Genomic DNA, 25,871 nt, shown 5'->3' with positions numbered 1-25,871 from the left:
TTCCTGGGATGCAAGGATGCAACATAGCAAAATCAACCTATGTAATATCTCACATTAGCAAAATGAAAAACAAAACAAAACACACGGCCATCTCAATTGATCATTGGACTGAATTGTATGGCCAGCTTTCCTGGTGTCCAGCTTGCAGATGGCAGACTGTGGGACTTGGGCCTTCATGGCTGCATGAGCCAATTCCTATAATGAATGTCCTCTTCATCTTTCTCTGTACCTATCTACATGTCTGTATCTGCTCTATAGCTATATATCCTACTGCCTCTTTCCCCTGGAGAACCCTAATACAGCATCCATTGTTTATCATTTCCCTTAAGAATTATTGAAAAGTTCCTGGTTCTTCGTATGTTTTGATTTTATCCTGGAATTCTGAGTACTGTGAAATTCTAGGTCCTATTAAAATCTTCTGATAAATGTTGATTTTTTAAAAAATAAGGACAAAAAAAAAATAAGGACGTCATGTGGGTAGTTTCAGATGCCAAGTTGTGATTCTCTTCCTCTGAACTGTGATTCTAAAGCAAGTTCCATTTTAAAAACCTTTGCAGTGCTATTTTGATAAGTCCCATGTGTGCACTACCCAGAGGCCAGTTTGGGATCTTGGTAGTGGTCTACACTAGCAGTTGGCAAACTACAGCCCACAAGCTCAATCCAGCCCATGGATTGTTTTTATAATGGCTTATGAAATAAAACTGGTTTTATATTTGTATGAGAAAAAGAGAGAGAGAGAGAGAAGGGAGGAAAGAAGAAAGGAAGGAAAAAGATGGAATATGTGACAGAGAACATATGTTACTCACAAAGCCTAAAATATTTACTATCTGGCCCTTCACAGAGGAAGTTTTCTGATCTCTGTTCTCAAAGCCTTTGCTAGGCTGTTTCAGGTTAGTTCCACGCACACAAAACTAAGTCTTGGGACTTTGTTTGCATGCGTTTGAAGAATCCTTTTCCCCAGCTCTGTCCTCTCCATGACTTCCCCCACACTGTCCAAATCTCCAAGACCCACTTTCCTGGTTCTCCCACTAGAAAGTTGGCTGTGTGCTATTAATCATTCCCTATAAACGAGTCTATCTCAGCAAGAAGGGGCAACAGAAAAAAGAGAACATGGAGATTCCTCACCCTCTTCAAATGATAGGAACCACTCTCTGACCAGAGAGAAATGTTTTAGGTGCCTGTGGGATGGCTGGTACCCCCAGGAATGTACTCATGACCGGAGCTTGCCTCAGGACAGGGCTGGTTTAAAAAAAGAAAGGACTTTCCTGTCATGCTCTCTGTCCTGCAAAATACCCCATTCTTGATTCTCTGATCAGAAAGACAGTTTTTTTTTTTCTTAGAATTTCTTCTGTTTCCACCTTCTTTGCAGTTCCAGGATTTGAGCTATACTAGAGTTTAACATGGAAAGGTGAAGAGAGAAACCAACCAACCAGGGAACTCAGATATTTCAATCTTTGATTTCCCTCCCCAATCCACTTACTCTGACTTACTTTTCAGAGTAAGTAAGAAAGTCTTCAGATAGTTGCTCTGTGAATTATGTCCTGGCGTTTTAGTTGTAATCAGTGGGAGAGGTAGGATGGAATGTGCTTACACTATCTTCGGAGGATCCAGAAGTCCTGCAGTTGAGTTCTGTATAGCGATCTTGCTAAGCATGCATTAATTCTAACAATTTGTTTACAAATTTTAAAAACTTCTAAATGCAAAATAATTTCATCTGTGAATAATGACAATTTACTTCCTCCAATCTCTATATCATTTTCTTGCCTAACTAGAGGTTGGCAAACTTTTTCTGTAAAGGCCAGATAGTACTTATTTTAGACTTTGCAGACCATATGGTTTCTGTTGCAACTACTGAGCTCTTCAATTGTAGTGTGAAAGCAGCTATAGACAATATATAAATGAATGGGCATGGCTGCTTTCCAATAAAATTTTCTGTACACAAACAGGTGGGGTGAAACACTTCTGGAATGACAGAGTAAGGACTTCCAAAAATATGTTCCTTTGTAAAAGCAATGAGCATGTTGGCAAAAATCATCAGAAGCAACTTTTTCATGACTTTGGAAATTAACCAAAAGCTTGCAACAATATTTATTTTTGTTTTTAAAAAATATTTATTTGTTTTTTAGAGAGAGAGAGAGCGAGCATGTACAGGGGGGAGTGGCAGAGAGAGAAGAGAGTCCCAAGCAGACTTCGCACTGAGTGCAGAGCCCTACACAAGGGCTCAATCCAATGAGATCATTACCCAAGCTGAAACCAAGAGTTAGTGGCTTAACCAACTGTGTCACCCAATCGCCCAGGAGTATTTATTTTTTAAAAAAATATGGCTGAATCACAGTAAGAACAGCAAGCTTTGTGAAGTTTTAACCTACCCTATTCCCATTTCCTTCTCCCCAGTTTCATTGAAAAATGATAGTCTCACAACTATGGTGGTCAGAACAACCAGCAGCCCTGCAGCCACTAGAAGGTAAAGAACGGATTTGGAGCTTCCAAAAAAGCCTCATATCCAGGGAATTGTCACTATTTGATCTGTCTGGCAACTCTCTGAAAAGCTCCATTCCCAGGGTTGCTTTTTTTGACCTGCCTTAAAGATTGCTTTGCGTGAACATCTCTAACTCCAGATCATTTGTCAAAAATAATTAGGTGCAACTGTTTAACACTGTAGCTGCCTGAAAAAGTGATATCAGTTGGGGTTAAAGAGAGGCTAAATAAAAACTGGAGAATGAGATGTCCTTAGGGGGCTTTGAAATACTCCAACATGTCCCTGGGATGCACATATGTGTGTAGCTGTGCACACGCCCAGGAAAGACCTGTGAAAGCTTGAATGTCTCACCTCCGGCTGACCTTGAGGCTCTGTAAAAGCAGGAAGGGAAGGCTAGGACAGAGTTGTCAGTTGCTTGCTAGAGCACTGAAGGCATGCCCCAACACACAGACAGAGCCCCTCAACAAGGACTGGGAGACTTACTGATTTAAGGGATTTAAGGAAATCTCTAGCCAATCAGTAGCTGACCACTAAGCTAACTGCACAGAAATTTCAGTGGCTAAACACAGCAAAGAACACAGACCACAAGATTATTTCAGGAAAGTTACTAATGAAACCATCAGCAGCACCTACAAGAGCAAATTGCAGTAACAACAAACCCTTGGGAAGTGGAGATCTGATCCCAGATTTATGACATTATATTATTTTAAGTGCCCAATTTTCAACAAAAATTCATGAGCCATGCAAAGAAACAAGAAAGTATGACCCAGTTACAGTCCCCAAGGGAGCCTAAACACCAGACTTATTGAAAAACTTTAAATACACTATAAATGTGTGCAAAAGAAATTAAAGGAACAACACTAGTAACCAAATAGACATTGATAGAACACACAACGACATCCTGGGCACATTGCTGGTGAGGCCGCAGGGACATTCTGTTCAGACTCTGAGCAGTTTCCTCACCAGAAGCTTCCTGATTCCAGCTGCATTTGTGGATGTCTTGCTGCCTGTTTATTTTCTCTGTCCAACTCTCCCATGTTCCTGATGATTCGGAGCTCTTCAACATTCTCCCAGTGAATTCTTTCTCTGCTTTAGCCAGCCAGCCAGACTGGGTTTTGAATGCCAGCAGTTAAGAACCCCAACTGATATACTATTTTCTTTCTTTCTTTTTAAATTATTATTATTTTTTATTTTATTTATTCATGAAAGACACACACACACACACAGAGAGGCAGAGACACAGGCAGAAGGAGAAGCAGGCTCCATGCAGGGAGCCCAATGTAGGACTTGATCCTGGGACTCCAGGATCATGCCCTGGGCTGAAGGCGGGCACCAAACCACTGAGCCACCCAGGGATCCCCCCCTTTTTTAAGATTTTATTTTTAAGTAATCTCTACACCTATCATGGGACTCAAACCCATCACCCAAGATCAAGAGTCACATGTTCAAAGCCAGCCAGATATACTATCTTCTATCTTAGACATATTTTCATGCCATTAAATATTTTTCAAAATATTAGTTTAATTAATAAGTGCCCAATATTTCATAATTATACACTGTAATTTATTTAGCCATACCCTAGAGTTTGAGTGAATTACAAATTTATAGTATTTACAATAAATATTATTGTATTCGCATTTTAGTTTCAATCTTGACTATCTTCTTAAAATGTATTGGAAGTGGGGTTCCAGGTTAATGGTATGAACATTTTAAAGCTCTGTAGCATAAAGCCAGTTTTTCCCTAGAAATTTTATACCAATTTGTACCCTCACATTTGTACCCTCGTGGTTTAAAAAGCTCACTTTCACTCTATTCCATAAGATTGAGTATTACAATTTTAAACAATTTTTGACAATCCAACGGGAAAAGTTTTGGTGTTTTATTTTTTAAAAAGATTTTATTTATTTATGGGAGACACAGAGAGAAAGAGGCAGAGACACAGGCAGAGGGAGAAGCAGGCTCCATGCAGGGAGCCCGACATGGGACTCGATCCCGGGTCTCCAGGATCATGCCCCGGGCTGAAGGCAGGTGCTAAACTGCTGAGCCATCCAGGCTGCCAGAAAGTTGGTGTTTTAATGAGCATTTCTTTGATTACTAGTGAAGCTCAATATTTTAAAATATTTGTGTTTTCTTTTGTACATTTCCCATTGACTCTTTTTCTCCTGGAATGTTCATTTTATTGATTTGTCATTGCTTTTTATATATTAGAAGTGTTAACCATTTGTCAGATTTTTTTGTGACTTTTATCCTTATTTATAGTTCCCCAATAAATCTAATTAAATGGCTTTTTAAAAACATATTTAAATTTTTATGTATTAAATTTTATCTAATTCTTTGTTATTTTTTCCTGCTGCTTTTATGTTTTGAAGGTATTTACTCACCCAGAGATCAAATATTTGGCTATAGTTTCTTTGAGTGTTTGATGATTTCCTTCTTTGTTTTAAATCTTTGAATCCTCTTGAATTCATATTGGAATATGGTGTGAAGGAAGGAGCTAATTTTATTTCTTTCTGAATGGCTTAGCAAATGTCCCGGCATCATTTATTGAATAATCTGTTCTTCCCCCACAGATTTTCAATGCCACCTCGTAAGCTGAGATGCGGTGATCACCATGGCAACGGGGCTGCGTTCAAAGCATTTGTTCTCACAAAGTGGAGAGCTGGTGCCCAGTAGGGCTCAGGCTAGCCTCCCTGCATGTCCTCCCTAATTAAGATGCACCTTTTTGGTTTTGACTTTTCAAAAAATTCTCCTTTTATCAACCACCATACAGAAGGAAAATTAAGGCCAAGGCCCTTGGTGTCCCATCTGTTAAGAGCCAGACCTGCCAGAAGGCTTGGAGCTGAGGAGGTAGGCAGTGAGGGGAGAGAGTAGTCAATGATTTGGTCCTGTTATGTCCCAAGCACCTGGAGGAACGTCATCATGATCCTTAAGTAGCTGGAGGGTGGGGACAGCACGGCCACGTTTGAGAACGCAGCACTCATGTAACACAAAGCTGAGCCTTCTCTGTTGACCCAGAGAGAGCTGCTGCCACTGACAGACAGCAAAGCCACACTTCTGTGCTCTCTGAGGCTTCCAGCCTTAGGTCCCAAGGGTTCTCCTTCTCTTTTTTTTTTTTTTAAAGACTTTATTTATTTATTCATAAAAGAGAGAGAGAGAGGCAGAGACATAGGCAGAGGGAGAAGCAGGCTCCCTGGGGGGAGCCCAATGTGGGACTCGAACCCAGGACCCCAGGATCACACCCAGAGCTGAAGGCAGATGCTCAACCATGAGCCACCCAGGTGCCCTGAGCATCCTCCTTCCTGATCAGGTATTTGTGTCCAGCCTGGAGGGATGAGACCTCAGCCTGGGCTCATTTGCCAACAAAGAGGAGGAGTCCTACCTCTGGGAAGGCCCTGTGGAGCCTGAGCACTGGCAGGGTGAGGGGGTGGGCGGAGCAAGGAGGTACTTGACACCCACTTTGAGCGCTGGGTGACTGCAAAGCCACCAGCTACATGGGGAGAGCAAGTGGCCATGGCAGCTGTGGTAAGATGCAGAAGTCACGAGCAGATGGAAGCGGTGAGCAGAGATGGGACAACCCATCTCTGAGAACAGGGATGGGCACAGGACAGAGCCATGGGAGTCAGCAGCCTCCTTCCTCCACTGAACCCCAGCTTAGATCCGGCACAACTCCCCCCACCCCCACCCTAGTGTCCCCCGAGGTCCCTGTAGCCTTGCAATAAGCCCCTGTTACTTGAAGCACTTGGACCTGGGTGTGGTACCCCTGGCCTTCCACTGGGCACGTCTGTAGGCTGCCCTGCTGGCCCTGGGCCTCCAGCCTCAAGCACTCACCACCCCTCCTCCCTGCTGCCCCAGGTTCAAGGACTCCTAGAGCCCCGGTGCAGGGGTCTTTCCTCACTGGTCCTGCCGGCCCACCTGAACCAGTGGCAGAGTGGTCTGGGGGGTTGGTTGGTGAAGAACCGAGTCTGCCCACCCATTCCCCAACTCTTTGCAACTGTCCTCTCCTCTCTGTTGCCACCATTCAGGTCTCATGCCCTTTGGCTGGAGGGCTCCTTCCATACAAGTGTCCAACTGTGTCTCTCCCCTGCTGGAAACTTCCATGGCAGCCCACTACCATGAGGACAAATCTTCACCTTTCTTAATCTGATCTCATTTTCCCTCCTCTCCCATCGGCTCCCAGCCCCTTTCTGGCAACTTCCCTGTGCTTCTAACACTTCCTTTCTCCTTCCCACACTGATGGGCCTTTGCACATGCTGGGCTTGCCCTGCCCCCTCCACCACCTGGCTAACTCTACTCAATCTTTCAGGTGCCTTAGCTGTGTCACCTCCTTGAGAGGATGCTCCTCCCCCCAGGGGAGCTCCAGGCTCCTTCCTGGGGTCCCCTCACTGCTCTCCTTACTTTCCACACTCTAGAAGGCAAGGACTGGCTTACTCCAACCTAGGGACTGACCTATCGATGGGCCTGTCGGCGGAGGGGAAGGCTGGGGCAGGCTGGGGGCATCCTCCACCCCTACCCAGGGTATGCTGCTGAGTAGTGGTACTGGCAGCTGAGGCAGGGCTTTTCCTGGCAACCTGGCTTCTAATGAGGCCATGTCTATCCCCAGGGATGGATCAAGATGGGCTTCCTACTTCTAACGCTAGGGGCTGCTGCACTCCCAGCACCCCAGAGACTGGCCCTGGACAGAGGCCAGGAATGTTCACAAGTGCAAGTTAGTAAATCGGGGCGGGGGAGGTATGGACAGGCTGCAGCTGACCCCTTGGATGGAAAAATCTTGGAGAAGGTACAGCCATGCCAACTCCTGCCAGGAATTCTGGGGAGGGAGCAGTGTTCGGCAGAAACCCTTGAGCAATAGAGCCCAATCCCCATAGTGTCCCCAGTGAGGCCAGGGAGGGTATGGGCCCCTCAACAGCATACAAGAAGCTAGGTGCCATGTTAGAACTGGAACTTAAGATTCCAGGGTCCCTTCTGCTATTCTGAGCCACACAGGCAAGCTCTGGTGAAGGGGGGTCTCTTGGCAGCAATCTCCCCCTGCCCCAGAGTCCTCAGCAGCTCAGACAAGGCTTTCCTAGAATGGCTCCCTGCAGAAAAATACTTCAAGCCAAATCGGGGAGCATCCTGACACCTGAGACCAGAGCTTCCCACCTTTGCTACGGATGTGTGTATCAGGTGGGCTCAGGTGATGGCCTTGGGAGGCTAGCAGAGGAATGCTGGGATAGCCAGAGACCCCAGGTTAGGCGTGGCCACCAGGTGCAGCCCCGATCATTTATCCCTAGTGTTGTACCAACATCATCCCATTCTCTGTGAGCCATGATGTGAGAAAGGTCAGGAGCTCTGCCTCAGGTGAGGGCAGAACAGCTCCACTTCGGGGGCAGCCAGGCCCGACAGCTGGCATTCTAGCACACTCACTGGTGCCTGGTATCCCTGGGGTCTTGCTGTGTCAGGAATCTTGTAAAGAGAGAACAGTGCTGTGGGGAGAGGGTGAAAGGTTCTATCCCCCAACTCCAGCAGAATCCTTGAAGATCAAGCCTCAGGGTTTGGTAGAAATTTCTGGAATGTGCCAATCCTACAGAAAGGTTTTCAGAGCTGCCAGGGACGGACCTTACAGGTCAACACAGTAGTGAAGAGTGCAGGCTCTTGTTTAGCCATAAAGAGAAATGAAGCTCAGACACATCCACAACATGGATGAACCTTGAAATCATTATGCTCAAAGAAGCCAGAAGAAAAAGGCTTACATACCAGTAGGATTCTGGTATGTGAAATGTCCAGAATAGGCAAATTCATAGGTAGCACATTAGTGATTGCCTAGGGGTGGGAGGAATGGGGGCATTGGGGTAGTGCTCGAGTGTACCGGCTTTCTTTTGGGGGTGATGAAAGTGTCCTAAAATTGATTGCACAACTCTGAATACACCAAAAGCCACTGAATTATACACTTGAAATAGGTGAGTTGATGGTATGTGAATTATAGCTCAATAATAACAATTTCAAAAGCTCAGTTATGAAAAAGGGAATGTAGGCTGCAGGGTCAGATGGCCTGGGTTCAAATCCTGGCCCCACCACTTCCGAACTGGGCAACCTTGGGCCAGTCACTTAACCTCCTGCCTGAATTCGCTCACCTGCAAAATGAAGGTGACAACGTACCTGTTTTGTCAGGGTGGCGTGAGTCAATACATGTGACCATCAGGGCTGTGCCAGACACATGGTAAGGCATCTGCTCCAAATAGTTCAGCCCTTTGATGTGGTGGAAGTTGTAAGCCCCAAGACGTGAACAGTCGTGCCCTAGGTCACTGTCGTAACAGCCTCCACACTACAAGTCCAAGTCCTCATCCCTGGAACCTCTGCATGTGACCTTATTTGGACAAAGGGTCTTTGAGGATACGATTGAGTTAAGGATCTTAAGACTCCCAGCTTGCCAGATCACCCAGATGGGCCCCAAATCCAATGACAAGTCCTTGTAAGAGATACAGAGGACGAGACAGATAGAGGGGAGGAGGCCATGTGTGACGGCCAGCCCCCAGCCAGAGGGATGCCCAGAGCCACTGCAAGCTGGAAAGGGGAAGGAACGGATTCTCCCCGAGAGACCGAGAGACCGCCTTGGGAGCACAGCCCTGCCGACACCCGGATTTTGGACTCCACAACTGTGACAGCAAGCATTTCTGGCAATCTGTTATGGCAGCCCCAGGAGCTGGTACAGTGACCCAGCCTGTAGTGTCAGAGCAAGAACTTTCAACTCCACTTACCACTTGGGACCCCCTTTGTTGCATTTACCTGCAGATAAAAAAAAAAAACAGCTTCAATCCCAGACACCATGAAGGTTCTGGAAGCAGCTTCTGTGATCCATCCTCCTGATGAGGACACGGAGGCCCCGCTGTCTACTTGCCCATGCCACACACCCATCGACAAGGAGGGAGGTGAGGCTGGAACATGTGAGCCCCGCTGTCTGCTTCGGGCACACCGGCTCATTAGATTTACCAGCCACTGCCTGAAAAAGTATTTAATTTGCCTTTTACAATGCACCAATTGCAAGTTAATTAACTGGCAATTGAAAGTTATAGGTGACATTAGAATTTATTAATAACATTGGAAATAAATCTCCCTGGAATTCAAGTAATTGAAAATCTTATGAAATTCTCTTTTTTATCATCCATAAAACGGGTCTGGGAGAGAGGTGTTCCAGAAACTTCAGGGGGTGGCTGGGACTGCAGGTGTGGGATAATTGGGTGAGAGGGGACTTCTGCTCTGACCTGAGCCCATGTCGGATGCCTGCCTGCCTCCCTGTGCACCACCTCAGTCACTAGGGTCTCCTAGTGCCTAGAGCCTCCTAGGGTCGAGAAAGCAATCAGTCTCCTTTTGGGAATGTCCTGTGACTCACTGCAGTGATCAGAGTGGGGCACTGGGGACGCAGATGTGACCCTGCCCACAAGAAGGTCACAGCCTGGCGGGGTCAACAGAGCTGTGAGGGCTGGGGCTGGGGCCCAGGGCCAGAGTCAGGCAGTTCCTGCCCATCTGGCAGGAGAATAGCCCCTTGAGGGTCTTTAGACTTGCCAAGTGCAGAGTGAGAAGAATGTGCCCCCCAAATACCCTTCCCGCCTGGCCAGCAGCAGGCTTCCCAGTGCATCTTGGGAAGGGAGAGGCTCAGAGGTGACCCCAGAGCCCCCAGGGGTCAAGCTAGTGTCTGGTTGACTTCCAGCCACACCCTGGTTCCCTCTCAGTCCCAGGAAACAAGTTGTACCATGTTTTTTTTTTTTAAAGGATTATTTTTTTTTAAGATTTTATTTATTTATTCATGAGAGACAGAGAGAGAGAGAGAGAGAGAGGCAGAGACACAGGCAAAGGGAGAAGCAGGCTCCATGCAGGGAGCCCGATGTGGGACTCGATCCCGGGGCTCTAGGATCACGCCCTGGGCCAAAGGCAGACACTAAACTGCTGAGCCACCCAGGGATCCCCAAGTTGTACCATGTTGTTTTGGGTTCTAATCCCTAGCATGTGCGGCAGGGAATGTGGGGTCCTATTGGAATGCCCTGGAGGAACCCCAGCCTGGACGGAAACAGGTTTCTGACCTACTTCCAAGATTTTGACCAAGGCCATCCAGCCCTTCCTGTGGGAGCTCCCACATCTCAAGGCTTCATGGCAGCTGCGAATTACTGCCTGAGACCGTCATGTGTCCCCAGGCAGAGGCAAAGCACACCCCCTTACCCCCAGCTGTGCCAGTGGCTTCTCGCCGCTTGTGTCAAGAGGCACATTAAAAATATTTTACAACCACATAGCAATGATACTTAACAACCAGATCTGGCTCTTCATGCTGGATCGGGGTCCTGGATTCCAAGGGGTCTACAAGAGGGGCCAGGATGACGGGGGGCCCGGGGGTCAGCGCAGGGGTGTTTACCAGTAGCTTTGGCTGACCAGCCCAAGACCCTCACCATGTTGGGGCACTTGCCAGAAGTTACCCACTGACCAAGGGGGTCCTAAATTTCTGTTCTGGCAGGTGGCTGACTGAGGGTAGAGCAAGCAGGGGTCCCTGGCTGTGGGCCCCACACCTGCCTTGCCCAGGAGGCCATTGGGGGACTCTCCCCACCCAAAGAGAGGAGAACTGAGTGAGGGGGCTGCCTCAGCGTTCACCTTTTCAGTTGCCTTGCTCCTGCCCAGCTGGGCCAAGGATCCCACAAGCCAGATAGGGCAGTCCCAGGCCAGGTCCCCCAGGACAAGAGGGACCATGGCTATTCAGGACCCAAGGGGAGGAGGCCTGGAAGGGAAGGTGTTACTAAGATGCTGTTGTCCCCTGTGCTACCCCCAAAAATCTATATACCCACTAGAACATATGCATGCTCACAAACACATGCACACATGTGTGTGCATACTCAAGCACATGCACACGTGTGTGCCCCTGAGTACATTTGTACGTGTGCACACACACACATACCAGGGGCTGGAGCCTGTCAGTGTTTGAGAAGAAATGTCGGGTTTGATCTAGACGCAGGAGAGAGGTGCATGCAGCAAGCGGTGCCTGGAGGGCAGAGAGCAAGAGCAGACATAGGGAGCCTGGGGTTTGGGGTGAGGTGAGGTGAGGTGAGGTGAGGGCGTGGGCCAGTGCTAATTCTCCCTCATTAACCCCCTGGGTGGCTGGCAGGGGTGGGAGCTCCTTTCCCTCCCTCTCCTCCTGCACTGGGCTGATGCTCACAAGCCCCTCCCCCAGGGTGGGGGAAGAGGGGGCGGTCGCAGGTCCTGGAGGCCCAGTAACAGCATCCTGGCTGGGGGCTCTGGGTGGCTTGCTTCTCCATTCTGAGACAGAAGAGAGGACCAGAGAGGCCCAACTGGTCCCGTTGGACTGCAGAGGTCAGAGGAGGTGATGCTCTGAGGATTTTGTCCAAAGCCAGGAGCCGGTTGTCCCCCAGGGCTGGAAGTGTGAGACCACACCCCCTCCGACCTGCTCTCCCCCTCATCCTGCAAGCACCAAGGGCCCCCACGTGGCTGGGCAGCCAGCACCCGCAGGCCAGACAGAGACGAGGCCAGCCAAGGAGAGAGGCTCAGGCCCTGTTCCTGGGCTGGTGCCGAGGCACATGCAGCCTGCAGCACGGAGGGCGGGACCCTGGTGACCGGCCCATTTGCGGAGCCTTGGCTCAGGGCCGGCACCAGGGCAGCCACAGCTGATTTCTGAGCAGGGGGCAGCGCAGGCTGGCTTGCATCTCAGTAAGAGGCTCTACAGGCCAGAAGGAGGGAAGGGGCCAGACTGGCCATGAGAGCCTGCTGGGGAGCCGGTCCCCTAGAGGTCAGCTTCCTCCCGCTCCAGCATTCGAGATCCTCCAAGATCTGGCACCTGGCAGCTGCTTCAGTTCCCCTGTGAGGGTTCCTTTACTCTGCTGCCCCCCCCACCCCGAATCGGTTCTGCTCCTCCTCCGCCGCCAGCCTTTGCTCACACTTGCCCCTCCTGGCAGTGCTGTTTCTGTCTCCTGGTTTACGTGCACCCCACTCTGCCTTCCAGAAGCACAGCAGCCAGGGGCACGGCCTCCAGTCTCCCACCTGTTCAGAAGCCCGGCTTCACCACCACTGGCTGTGCGACCTTGAGCAAGTCACTCAACTTCTCTGGGACTTAGCAGACCCTCCACAAAATGGGAAAGAAAGCTCTGAAACAGAAGGGAGGTGACATATGCCGCGTGTTTGGCACAGTGCCTCGCCTCATCCTTATGAAGGATTAGCTTGAGACCACCTTCCCCCAGGGAGACCCTGTCCCACAGCCCTGGCCCTTGGGGCCTGGGGCCTCCCACGTCCTTGGCCTGTCCACCCTGCTGGTGGGGGACCTCCCACAGGAAGCTGGTTCCCTCTACTCCCTTCCACACCCGGGAGCCTGGGGGCACCTGGGCACCCAGTCCTGCCTCCATGCTGGAGACACTCTCTCCAGACTCTGCTAGCCCCCCAAGGCTGGCCCCAGACAGTTGTGCAATCCAGGGCCAGGGTACCAGTGAAGGCATCCCAGGTATCTACATACTGAAAAGCTACGTGTTGAGTTAACCAGCTGATACAAAATATGCTCTATGCCCGACTTTGACAAACATCCTTTACAAGGACTGGGAAGGCCAGGCTGACTTCAGAATCCTGACCTCTCAGGGCTCAGCACTAGAACGTGATGATCCAGGGAGAGCCAGGCCCTGGTCCTTGGAATTCGCACCTCCCTGCTCGCCGCTGTCCTGCCCCGAGGGGCCTTAGGTGCCCCTGTGGACACCTAGCCCTGCCCATGCTCAGTCCTCACCCTCCAAAAGTGGCAGCCCCCTGGTTTAAGAACGCAGACGTCAGGGGCACCTGGGTGTCGAGTCCCACATCAGGCTCCCCACAGGGAACCTGCTTCTCCCTCTGCCTATGTCTCTGCCTCTCTCTCATGAATGAATGAATAAAATCTTAGGGGAAAAAAAGAATACAGATGTCAGTGGGGAAGTGGCCTGCCCTCGAGACATCCAGAGGGAGAGGCCTACACGGAGCCTGCGCTGACGGCCATGGGGGCAGCACACTTCAGGGTCCTGGGCAAAGCGGATCATCTCCCTTCCAGTCTCATCTCCTCCATGGGGCTGGGAGAATGAGAAGGGGTGGATGGCTCAGCTTGTCAGATGGGGTTCAGTCCTGTGGTGGCCCCAGGGGGTGAGGATTCCCTCAACAGAAGTGGGGTGCTCAGGTGAAGGGGTGGGGGCTCCAGTGAGCCAAAGGGGTGGCCTGGAGAAAAAACGGGGGCTCAGTCTTCCAGGGGAACGCACTCCCGCCGCTGCCTGGCCGGCCTCCCGCCCCTGGGTGTATGCTCTGTGCACGGGGGTCACCGATGAGCTGTCCTCCTCGGCCCCTCCGAGCCTTCCCCGATGCCATTCTCCTGCCGCAGCACCCTTTCCTGTCTAGCCGATTCCCGCTGACCCCTGAAGCCCTTCTGAACCTCAAGGCTCCTCCCCTGGCCCCTGGTGGGTTAGCTGTCCCCTCCGTTGTGTTGCTGTGTTGACATGTCCCGTGCCGTGTGTGTGGCACCACCCAGGACGTGCCTGTCCCCACATCCAGCCACGTGGTCACTAGATGTGAACTTCGGGGGCCGGCCTCCCTCAGCACCTGCGTCACAGGACACCAGACCCCCAGTGGGGAGAGCACCTTTATTGTCAGAGCATTATAGACTTCCCGCCCGCCTCTGACCACCACACCTCGGGCCCCAGGCCAGTCCTGCCTCTCACGGGGCACCGGGGCCTGGACGGCAGGGGGAGGTCACCAGGGCCTGGCAGGACCAGGCCACCCGCTCCAGAGAACACCATGGACACTGGGGACAGACGGCTCCTGCCCTGAGGGGAGACATGAGCCAGGGTAGCACCAAAATCTCTGAGTTTGCTGTGGAGACCAGGCCCTGGCCCAACAAGAGAGGAGCACCAGGGCTGGCCCGGCTCACAGGGGACCTGTGGCCTGAGGGACCCTGAGGCCTGTGGTTTAAGCTGCTCTGGGGTCCCTGGCCTGGGCCCACAGCATCTCCCCCAGCAGGGCCTGGGACTCGGGTGGCTGTCCTATCTCTAGTTTGTCAAGGGGACATGGGACTTGCTGTACGATGCCAGAAATGGCCAACCCTATAGATTTCCAGAGAGGGCAAGGCTGCAAGGGATGGCCTTCCCAGTAAACCCTCCCTGCTCTTGGCTCAGGGGCAGGCCTGGGTGGGTTCTGAAACTGGGAGGCACTGGTGGGCGATGCCCATTTAGTACGAAGGCCTCTGCACCCCGGTGCTCCTCTCTCACTGTCCCCAAGTCCGTGGGACTGTCATGTGTTTATTCAGGGTCTCCCAGGCCTCTGAGAGCAGCTGCAGGCCACACACTGCCAGACCCTGAGCAGACCCTGAGCCCTGGGGAGGGGGTCGAGGAAGGAGGCCCAGGACCCTGCCTTTCTTCCCTGTGGACCAGTCCAGCCTCCCCATGGCCCTGCGCCCACTCAGCTCCCCTGTGAAGACAGGAAGCTGGCAGGGTCGAGGGTTAAGGAACCAGGGGGCCTCGGCAGGTGATTTAGACTCACCGTGCCTCCGTCCCCCCCGTGAAAAGTGGGGATAACAAGCCTACCTCCTAAGGGTTAAATGAGACAATGCAGGGAAAGCTCCTTGGACAGGCCTGGACTCAGTAAATGATGAATATTAGGATTATTCTCACGCCCCACCCAGCCCACCCAGATCCCGTCTCCTGCAGAAGTGAGGGTGGGGAGGGCAGGGACCAGGAAGGGGCCCGCCAAGGGTGCTAGGGCCCTCTGGACTCTGCCTCTGGACTTGCCATCTGTCCCCAAGTCCCCCCTGGGAGCCAGTGTCCCGCACAATCGTCGGTGCCTGGAGCCCAGTCCCGCTTGGGGTGTCTTCAGGAGCCAGCACGCCAACACAGGCCTCAGGGTTGGGTCTCTGGCAGAGCCGGGCCTTGTCCTGGAGAGCCGGCCTCTTACTGCCCGCCGCCGGCCCGGCCAGCGCTCCTCTGCCCAGAGTCGGGGCCAAGCAGGGCCGCGAGGGGGCCGTCGGGCGCGGAGCCACCACGCTTCATCTTCAGGTTGGCTCTCAGGGCAGCGTCTTGGCCAGAGCCCCCCTCGGGGGAGGCCAAGGGATCTGGAAGGACAGGAGGCGGGTGGGCTCATGGAAGGCCTTGAGAGCCCTCAAAGGCCCCTTTGCTTCTGGTGCCCAGCCCACGGGGGAGACCACAGGCCCAGCGAGGACAGGGCAAGGCAGCAGCGGGCTACCTTGTCACACGGGCACCCACTCACTCATGCTTTCTCCCACTCACCCTGCAACAAATGCTGACCGGGGGTGGGCTCCAGGCCCTGCAGGGCTGCCAGTCACCACCCTGCCACCAGGGCCTCCCAGCATGCCAGGGAAAGACATGCAAAGCTCACGCCATAAGAGAACAGAAGGCTCTTCAGAACACTGTGGGGCAGGAGGGCGCCTTCACAGAGGAAGAGACCCTAGAGAAGGTCCTACCCGAAGTGGGAGTGGTGGTCAGCCGGCAGAGGGACTGGCCTGTGCAAAGGCACAGAGGTGGGGCGGGGAGAGGTTACAGGATGACTAGGTAGTGGCTTCGTGTAACTGGGCACCAGGCCATGCTGGGGAGGGGCTTGGGACTTGATGTGCCTGGACATCAGTCATGGGCAATAGGGAGCCACTGAGGGTCCTTGAGCAGGGGAGGCACAGGGCAGGGTCTGACTGGGATTTGGGGAAGACCATCTGACAGCCAAATGGAGGTGTCATCGAGGCAGGCAAAGCAGAGGCAACGGCAGCTGCCATGAGGGTGGCAGGGAGTAGGGAGGCAGGGGCAGAAGCGATCCCTAACTCTACGGACAGCTGTGGGTCCAGCTGGCCTCAGGCTCTGGTCACAGCTCACCATGGATCCCAATCATGTGCTCCAGGATGAGGACTCTCTCTGCCAGGATCTTCAGGGCCTCCCGCAGCTGCTGCACCCCCTCACCCTGGCGGGGAGGAAGCAGCCAGGGTCAGGGCTGGCTGCAGGGACGGCGCCAGGGCCAGCCTGGAAGCGGCCAGCCCAGGCTTCACACCCAGACCTGTCCCCCTCATGCCTCGGTTTTTCCTGCTTCCGTGGCTGCCTGGCTTCTTCCCCCATGTGCCCTTCTTTCCAGAAGATATCCTGCCAAGGGCAGAGCACCTAGCATGGGTGGGAGAGTGTGGCTGACCTCCTTGCTGGCTCTGCACCAACCCCCCTCTGCTGCCTCCACCTCGAGAGTTGCTGAGAGTGGCCACCCCAGCAAGAAAAAGAGAAGGAATAGCCACTGCTTCAGCGAGAGTGCTTGACAATGACAGGTCCCCGTTGCTGGGGAGCCGGTCTACACCTGGGCAGACCCTATGCACCAAGACACATGAATGAGCTGGTTTATTGAGAAGACAGGTGACCAGGCCACTCTGAAAAGGAATGTGATGGTGGGGACGCCGGGGTGGCTCAGTGGTTGAGTGTCTGCCTTCCGCCCGGGGCGTAATCCTGGAGTCCCGGAATCAAATCCTGCATCAGGTCCTCTCCAGGGACAGGAAACCCCCTGCAGAAACCCTCTGCAGAAGCAGAGCCTGCTTCTCCCTCTGCCTGTGTCTCTGCCTCTCTCTGTGTGTCCCCAATCAATCAATCAATCAATCTTAAAAAAAAAAAGTGATGGTGAGGGGATCAGGCCCCGCTCTGAAGTCAGCCCCAGAATGACTTCAGCCTTCGGCTGGCATAATGTGACAGCTGTGTCACGACGTTCAGATCAATCTAGTTTAAAACAATACAAAAGGGTGGGGTGCTTGGGGAGCTCTGTCGGTGGAGCATCTGACTCTTGATCTCAGGTCAGGGTCTAGATCTCAGGGTCGTGAGTTCTAGATCTCAGGGTCGTGAGTTCTAGCCTAGCATGGAGCCAGCTTAAAACAAAATAAAACAAAACAAAACCAAAAACTGAAAGGAAACCAAAAAGTATCCTATAGGTTAAGGAGAGAGGTCCTCCCTCCAGGGATCCAAAGGCCATCAAAAGCCATACTGTGGGCGTGTCTAGGATGGGGGTGCCCCAGTGAGGAGCAGAAGGTCCAGGTCCCCAGCTAAGTCCCATGCCCCTGAGCCATGGGGATGCACTCTCATGGAATGCATGCGAAGAGCTAATGAAGTCGTAAGTACCGTACGTCTCCATACCCCGCCCCTGCAAGTGGGGCGACCATAGGTTATGGATCTATGCCCATGCCTTGGCACCCATATCTTCCTCCCCCCTGCCTCCTGTAACCCACCGCAGCTGCTCTGGCTCCAGCCTCTCCTCCTGTCTCCAGTCTCCCAAGGGCCTCCCAAAGGGCCCCTGGCCCCCCAGTCTCCGCCCTCCAGCCCAGCCCACCTCCCCAGTCACCCCAGGCTGGCTCATTAGAGAACGCTAGATGCCCCCTGCTCCCTGAGCTCTGACACACCCAGGGGATTCTTGCTCTCAGCTTGCAAGGTCTCCCCTGCTGGTCCCATTGCCTTCATCCCCTCTATCCATCACCCCGGTCTTCAGGCGTCCCTCCTCTTCCTAGAAGACAATGGGTCCCCAGGGTCATGCCCGTGATCCATCTGCGTCCCCTCCCCACCCCATCTAGCCCTGGCCGCCCCCTGCTCCCATCCTTACTCCCCCACCGTCTTCTCCACATCCACCAGCCATCTGTCTACCTGCCCACCGATCCTCTAGGCCACCAACTCCATGCCCCAGGGGGTTTCCTGTCCCTGGAGAGGGACTCTGCAGCCTGCAGCCCGAAGCTTCTCCCCGGCAGGGTCCTCCCTGTCCTCTGCCCCCAGGCCAGTCCCCCATCTGCGGCTATGCTGCAATCATTACTTCACCCACTGGCCTCCCCGGGCAGGGACCCATTCACCCAGTGCCCTAGGTGTTGATACAGATGTGCTGGGCACCCGCCTCCTGCCGGGACGCAGCCGAGGGGGCAGGTGGGAAGCATGGCCCCCAGGACCAGTTACCTCGGCAGCAGCTTTGTCCTCCTCTTGCCCCTTCCCGCCAGGATCACCCTAGGAAAAAAAACCATGCAGTCAACAATGTCTTCTCGGGCAGACTGTGGGGGCTGGCAGGGAGTCAGGGCGGATTGGGGAGGCAGAACCGAAGGACAGGGGTGCTGGGTCCCAGACCCTGACAGCTGGGCCTGTGGGAACTCCTGTCCTGGGGTGAGCAGAGCAGAGGAGCACTGAAGGCCCTAGGCACCCCTGCGCGCCCAGCATGGGTTGGCTTTAGGGCCTTTACTGTGCTTCTGGGGTGCGGAGGAGCCAGGTTTGAAACCCCACAAGCTCAGCTCTGAGCTCTGCCAGGGATCAAGTCCTTGCTTCTCTCTGCTTCCACCTCTAAACCACCGCCAGTAGTACCAGCCTCACTATAACACCCACGTGGAATCCTGGGTGACCTTGAGCAAGTTACTTGACCTCTCTGCACCACAGTGCTCCTGTCTCTAAAATGGGGTACTCATGCTGCCTACTTCATAGGAGTATTCGGATGAAATAAATCAGTATTTATGAGCTTTGACTGGAGCCTGGTGCCAGAAGTTCCGTGACGGGGCTCACCATCGTTATCAGACAGAAGCCAGGAGGAGGCATGGCTCTGGAGGTTAATGCTCCTGGGTTGAAATCTTGGCTCCATCTTTGCCTAGCCATGTGACCTTGGGCAAGCTACTTAACCTCTCTGAGCCTTAGCTGCCAGTTCTGAAAAACGGGAACAGTAAAGTCCTGCTTTGCTAGGTCATAACAAAGCTTAAACTCACTATGGATGAAGAGTGCCTCCCCCGTGTCCAGCATACAGTAGGTGCTCAGCAAAGCTCCATCCCTCCTCCCTGGCTCTACCCCTAACTTCAGACTTGGCCACAAGGAGGTGCCTGCCTCCTTGGCCCTGCAGGCAGGAGTTGAGACTCATACATACTCATACTCATACATTCAGCCAGAGTCCCCTTTCCCTGTAACAGAAACCCACACTCTGCCCCTCTGGTCAGACCCTGCCCCAGGGCCTTTGCACTTGCTCTTCGGCTACTGGACTGGCCTTTCTTGGTATCTTTGCATGGCTGCTCCTTCTGGTTCCTCAGGTCTCAGGGGAAGTGTCACCTCTGCACTTTGCTGCACCCCTTGCTTTCCAAGGGGAAATTAGAGGCCAGCTGTCTGCGCCTCTACCCCTGGAAGGCTCAGAGGAGGGAAGGGGCTCTGCAGGCCACACAGCAGGCTAACTCAGGGGTCTGGGCTCCCCGGAAGAGACCTGAGGACTCTCGTCCAACCCCCCACCAGGAGGCTACTTCGGTCCCTGCTCACAAGGCCAGTGAGGGGCTCCCCAGTTTCCAAGGGCACCCCTTCCCTATGCAGGCTGCCCCTTCTCTGGGCAGGGTAGAATCAGGCCATATTTGGGGTGGCTGTGGAGCTGAGCTCAGGCTGGGACAGACCCCCACCCACCCGGGACCCTGGGCCTGCGCCAGAGCCCACCGCCCTGGGAATGGCCCATCAACACAGCCGCACACACTTACAGCTGGTCCCGTCATGCCCCGCTCTCCAGCCAGGCCCTGCAGAAAGTCAGACAACACAGATGAGGCCTTGCCTGCGCCCTTAATACCTCTGTCCTCCCCTCAGCCTCCCTGCACCAGGACGGGAGGAGGACGGCATGGTGGAGACGGGAGGGCCCCACCTGGGCCACCCTCCATTGGCTGCTCAGTGAGCCTTGGCAGAGACCTTGGTATTCTCAGCTGAGAAATGGGCCCTTATGGTTGTCACACAAAGATGGCAAAGCCCGCACTGCCTTTCCCCGCCCCCACCCCTCTGGGAGGGACCTCCAGAGAACGTGTGACAGCGACGCCAATGGCGACGGTCCCACTCAACGACTCTCATCCATGTCCAGGTCCAGCCAGAAGGCTCCCCACAGAAGGCTCCCCAGAGCCCAAACCCACCATAGCCACAGCCAGAGTCCCCTTTCCCTGTAACAGAAACCCACACTCTGCCCCTCTGGTCAGACCCTGCCCCACGGCCTTTGCACTTGCTCTTTGGCTACTGGACTGGCCTTTCTTGGTATCTTTGCATGGCTGCTCCTTCTGGTTCCTCAGGTCTCAGGGGAAGTGTCACCTCTGCACGTCTGTCACACCCCACTTGCCTGGCCCCTTCACTCCATCACACAGCCTCATTCCCTTCTTTCCTGACGCTTCCTTCCTCCTCACTGCCTGCTTCCCCCATTCTGTCAGCTACTGCAGGGCTCCCGGGGTCCTTGTCCTTGTGCCCAGCACAGTGTCTGATGCCATAAGGCCCCAAGAGATATCTGGTTAACGAAGAACATTTATTAAGGGTCTTCTCGGGGCCTGGTACTTCGCATCTACTAACCCCTTTACTACAAGCCCACCCAAAGCGATCCTTCATCTCACAGGTGGGAAACAGACCCAGGGTTCAATGATTTGCTCAGAGTCACCCAGCTGGAAAGTAGGAGAGCTGGGCTTCAAGCGCAAGTCTGTCCTGCTCAGAGGAGAAAGTAGGGGCCACCTGGTTCCCCACCACTGTCCCTTCTCACTCTTATTTGAGCCCTGGGAGACCCCCCACCTCCGCTCCATCCCAGAGGCCTTGACTCTGTGATGAGGGAAGGAGACAGGCAGTGGCTGGGTCACCAGACTGGTCCTACTGTCCACAGTGAAGCCACAGCCTGGCTCTTCCATGGGGAGCACAGGAGGCTGGTGACTATTCCAACATGGTCAATATTTGGGCAAACCTTGGAATGTCTCTCCGTCCCTGTAGTGCGGGGGCCTGGGCAGGCCCTGGAACTGGAGCCTGGAAAGGGACTGGAGCCTGGGGAGCCAGAGATGAGCTGGGCACTGCCTTGTGCCCTCAGGCCTCCTAGTCCTGGCCACAGGCCCTCAGCCTCACAGAAAGACCACAGCAAAGCGGGAAGGGGTCAAGATGCCAGCAGCCCAAGGACACCACGCCCTCCATGAGGACGCCTGCTCACGCCCTCTTAAGGGGCACTGGAGGAACAGCTCTGACGGTGTCTCTTTGTATTTTGTTTTTGCTTTAAATATTTTATTTATTTATTTATTTGAGAGAGAGAGAGGGAGAGCACAAGCAAGGGGAGCGGGAGAGGGAGAAGCAGGCCCCCTGCTGAGCAGGGAGCTTGATGTGGGGCTTGATCCCAAGATCCTGAGATCATGACCGGAACCAAAGGCAGATGCTTCACTGAGCCACCCAGGGGCCCCTGACTGGGCCCCCTTGAACCTCCTTGGAACCTCATGAGCCTAGGTCCCCACAAGGATATGGTCTGCACAGCCACCCTAGTGGTACTCCCCGCAAGGGCCCCAAGACCCTCATAAGAGACCGCCTGGCAGGATAAGGCTATCCCAAAGCACCCACTGCAGTCTTGGCAAGCTTTGGAGGCAGCAGAAGAAAGCCCGAGAGGGGCCCCACCCCTGCTGTGCAGCTCCGGGCAGGTGACTGAACCCCTCTGAGCCTCCCCTACCCAGCACTGCTGGGGTTACAGGACAGCGTATCTCCAAGAGCAGGGGCACAAGCGGGCGGGCGGGCTGTGTCCCGTGGTTCCTGACTTTGCCTGTTTCTGGGGGGGGTGGGGGGGCAGCGGCCCAGGCACCCCCACCCCCGCCACCGCCTCCTACAGCTCCTGGGGCTGCTCCCCACACTCCTGCCCCAGGCCCTGGCATTCTCTCTTGCCCCCTCATAAGCCTCCTCCCTGAGGCCCCCCCCCCCCCCGCCTGGGGCGCCCGGCTCTGGAGCGCCTGGACTCTGCGCAGATCAGGCCCAGGGGCCTCCTGCCGCCTCTGCAGCCCCCCAGGCCCTGCCCGCAGCCGGCTCTGCTCCGCGGCCGCCCTGTGCTCCGTGCCCCGGGCCCCGGGCCAGGGCTCCTGCCACCCCACGGCAGGTGCGCCCGCCCGCCCCTCCAGGCTGCGTCCTCCCGGGTAGAAGAAACACAGGGGATAACAGGCAGCAGGTCAGGGTCATGGGACACCGGTTCTTGGATATCTAGAACATCAACTCTCCAAGGCCCCCAGGCCTGGCCGTAACCCTCAGCTTGGGGTGCTGGTGCCCTGGGTGTCTGGGGGACATTCACCAATTGTCTAAAGGGGTGAAGGGGTGTGTGGACTCCCAGAGCCAAGGCCCAGACTCCCACCCCTGGCAGCATGGGGGCCACCCCCTGCCACCCCAGCACAGCCTGATATCAGGGACCTTGGGGCAGTAGGTGGGCAGGCCTGAGGGTGGGGAGCTCCAGAAGCAGGACATGCTCCCTTTCTGCATCTAGGTGGCCCCGCCTTGGTGTGATTTTTTCCCAGGCCCTGGGCTTCTGTAGCACTTTTTTTCTCCTTTGGGTCCTCCTAACAACCCACAAGGGAAGCACTGCATACCCCTCTCAGCAGCCAAGGCAGGCAGTGCCTAGAGAGGCTGCCTCTGCACCCAAGGTCACACAGCTGGAGAGGCAGAGCAAGCCGGGGCTTGGGGCCACCTCACCAGGCCTTGGGGTGCCCTCTCCCACACAGTTGACTCTTGGGGAGGACGGTGACAAGCTGGGGTGGACGTTCTGTGATCTGTCTGTCCTCAGGAGGCACCTGGCCTCTCCTGGTCCCAGCTAGCTCATCTCCCGAGATGGGAATGGTGCCAACACCTCCCTGGCATGGGGAGTGGGCAGCAAAGAGCAGAGGCTGCTGATGACATCGGGGTCACACCCACCTTCCCCAGGTCCTTCCCTGGGTCCCGCTTGAGCTGAGCTGCAGACGGGCCAGCTGGGCTGCCCCTTCCTAAGCAAATCATGCTGGGAAACAGCCTGGCTCTTCTTTCCTGGGAAGACAATGCCCCCTCCCCTGTCAGAAGTGGGGAAGTCCTTACCTGAGATCCGGGTACACCTGGGGGTCCTGGGGGACCATGTGGCCCAGGGGGACCTGTCGGCAGAGTCACAGATGGTCACCTGGGGCCAGTCCCCTGCCCACCCTATACCACAACCTGCTCTTCCCTCAGGGCCTCATCTATGAGACCACCCCGCACCTCCACCCCAGCTGGCAAGTCTCCCAGCAAATCTTTCTTAGGTCTGCCCCTCCTGGGGACCCAGGATCTTCCCCTCTAATGCCACCCTTCTTGCCTAGTTACTATATCAGCGTCCTGACCATCCACTCTCCACATGGCTTCCCAGAGCCACTTTTCAGTTAGGTCCCTCCTGGGGCTCCTGAAGTCCTTAGCCCAGCCCCCTCTACCTCACACCTCGATACTCTTCTGGAAAGCTCCTTTCTGCGTCTTTGCAGATGTTATTTCTTCCTCCTGGAGCTTCTCCATTCCCTCCAAAGCCCAACAAATTCTTTCCTACTGGTCTTTCCTCTAGTCTCAGGCTGAGCATCACCTCCTCCAGGAAGCCTTCTAGCACCTACCCGGACCCCTTCTCTAGGCCAGTCCCTGACAGGGACCTGCTACCACCCATGGCCAAGGTGGATTTACAGGTCTGTCTCTGTAGGCCAGGGAGCGCTCATAGGGTCAGGCTAGCACCCTTCCTCCAGTCAGAGCAAGTACCGCCTCCCTCAGATACCACCCCCAGCACCTTCCCTCCCCTCCCTGGGGTATTCACTCAAATGCTACCTTTTAAGAGAAGCCTGGAAACTAGACCCTGGCCCCATGTAGGGAGTGCTCAGTGAATGCATGAAATATGAATGAGGGGAGACGAGGCACCCACACACCTGGTGAGCAGGCCAGGGGCCCACACTCCCCTTCCCTCCCCTCCAGTGAAGGTCCCTGGAGAGTAGAGGTCAGGCCAGGCCCAAGATCCAGCCCCCAGGGGCCCCAGGGCCATCCCCTGCCCCAGTGCCCCTGGTTTCTGCCAAAAGGCCCAGGGTTTCCTGCCTCTCATAGGCACCTGGCCTACCAGCCCCTAGAGCCACCCCTGTGCTGACCCCCTGCCTCCCCACTCCATATACCCTGGGCCCACAGGGGGGCAGCCCTGAGCAGAAATATTTGCAGTTCCTGTGTCCAGTCCCACAAGGGAGCTGCCACCCAGAAGCCAGGGAACTCACCTCCAGCCACACATGTGGGTTGGGACAGACCCAATCCCCAGTTCCCTGCCAAGGCCATGGGCCCCTAACTGGCCCCACGAGGCTCTGCGGCCCAGGCCAAGCTCCAAGGGGGTACCCAGTCCCGGCCAGGCTGTGTGGCTGCCCTGTGCACTTACCTGGAGGGCCGGGGGGGCCCCGGGGCCCTGGGACGCCGGCCAGCACTGTGTCCACAGCAGCAGAAGCCAGCTGTGAGTCTCCGTCTGTGGGCAGAGTAAAGCCGCCTGTGACTGGTGGGGCAGGGCCAGCAGGGCTGGGGTGCTGGACCTGAGCTCCCCCAGAGCCAGGACGGGCACACCTGACTCCACTGGGCCTCACAGCAGCCCGCCAATCAGAGACTATTGCTCCCTTGGAGGCCAAAGCAAACAGCAGGGAAAGCCCGGAGGGCTTCTTATAATGCACAATCTCCTTCCAGAGCATTCCAGGCCCTTTAGAGACTGGCCCTGCCCTACCCACCTCCCCAGTGCCCCAGGCCAGAAATCTCCTCCCAACACTCACTCTACCGGTCCTTTCTTGATACACCTAATTGGCTCACTCCTGAGGCGTCTCCTCCAGGAAGCCCTCCCTGCCTACCTCTTTGAGCTACAGGTCCCTGGGCTGCCGCTACAGGGCCCATCACTCAGCCTGGGGTAGGGGTGGGGTGTGTTAACAGCCCAGTTCCTAAGATTTGGGTCTCTCTGGGGCAAAGTTCCCTCAGGGCCTCAAAGAGCCAGGCTGTTTCCCAGTTTCCCAGTGTGACTTTGTCCTGCCGGGTCCCCAGAGCCAGACCCAGAGAAGCCAGGTCCAGGAAATGCCAGGGATGGGAGTGGCTACCCTGGGCCTTCCCTCTGCACCCAGAAGCCTGGACCACTCTTCCACGGGCGCACAACAGGTGGGCCCCCCTGGGGTGTCCCCACTCTTCCCAAAGCTCACAGCCGGCCCTCCCCTGGGGACCCCAGGGCCGGGGGTAAGGAGAGTCCCATCTGAGGAGGGCTCAGGGTGCTGCAGGTGGCCGGCAGGCAGTGCTGAGCTGTGCCCAGAGTCGGGCCGGCTGGAGCCCTGGGCCAGCTCCTTGTGGCCCGGGAGTGTGCGGCTGAGCCCTGCTCTCTCCCTGAGTCCTGTGCATTCCACTGCCTCCAGAAGGCTCTGCTCTCACCCAGTTGGGTCCCTGCACCCGCCAAGGGCAGCCCAGGGCCTCCGTTCTACTCACAAATGAGTGCCTCCCACCAGAGCAACTCCATCAGGGAGTATTAGCTGCCCCCACTCTACAGGTAGGAAAACAGAGGCCCAGAGGGGTCAGTGGTAAAGGCTGTGCGCCTGGCGGGACAGAAGCACCAGCAGGAGGGGACTGGGGTTTTTCTGACCAAGATAAAGGGGTCCCCATCCCCCATAGTGCTTGGGATGTCACCC

The 25,871-nt window shown here is 54.9% G+C and overlaps 1 protein-coding gene across 9 annotated transcripts in view; it reads right to left on the bottom strand.

Moving 5' to 3' along the window:
* Positions 1-25,871, bottom strand: part of COL26A1 (collagen type XXVI alpha 1 chain) — a 197,534-nt gene that overhangs the window by 19,985 nt on the left and 151,678 nt on the right. For 6 of the 9 annotated variants that reach the window (XM_072837331.1, XM_072837332.1, XM_072837334.1 and 3 more), the window contains exons 8-13: positions 24,602-24,685; positions 23,278-23,330; positions 19,941-19,976; positions 18,409-18,456; positions 16,324-16,408; positions 14,075-15,554 (exon numbers count right to left, since the gene is read on the bottom strand). In XM_072837331.1, coding sequence (XP_072693432.1) covers positions 15,394-15,554; positions 16,324-16,408; positions 18,409-18,456; positions 19,941-19,976; positions 23,278-23,330; positions 24,602-24,685 — 467 coding nt within the window. In that variant the 3' untranslated portion in view covers positions 14,075-15,393. Of the gene's footprint in view, positions 1-9,213; positions 9,242-14,074; positions 15,555-16,323; positions 16,409-18,408; positions 18,457-19,940; positions 19,977-23,277; positions 23,331-24,601; positions 24,686-25,871 lie in introns of those variants that run through there. The other 3 variants (XM_072837336.1, XM_072837333.1, XM_072837339.1) reach the window with 3 other exon arrangements.

This window comes from Canis lupus, chromosome 8 (genome assembly GCF_048164855.1).
Source record: "Canis lupus baileyi chromosome 8, mCanLup2.hap1, whole genome shotgun sequence".
In the NCBI taxonomy this organism is placed as follows: domain Eukaryota; kingdom Metazoa; phylum Chordata; class Mammalia; order Carnivora; family Canidae; genus Canis; species Canis lupus.
The sequence above is the reverse complement of the archived record's forward strand: the minus strand, read 5'-3'. Positions and strand labels throughout refer to the sequence as shown.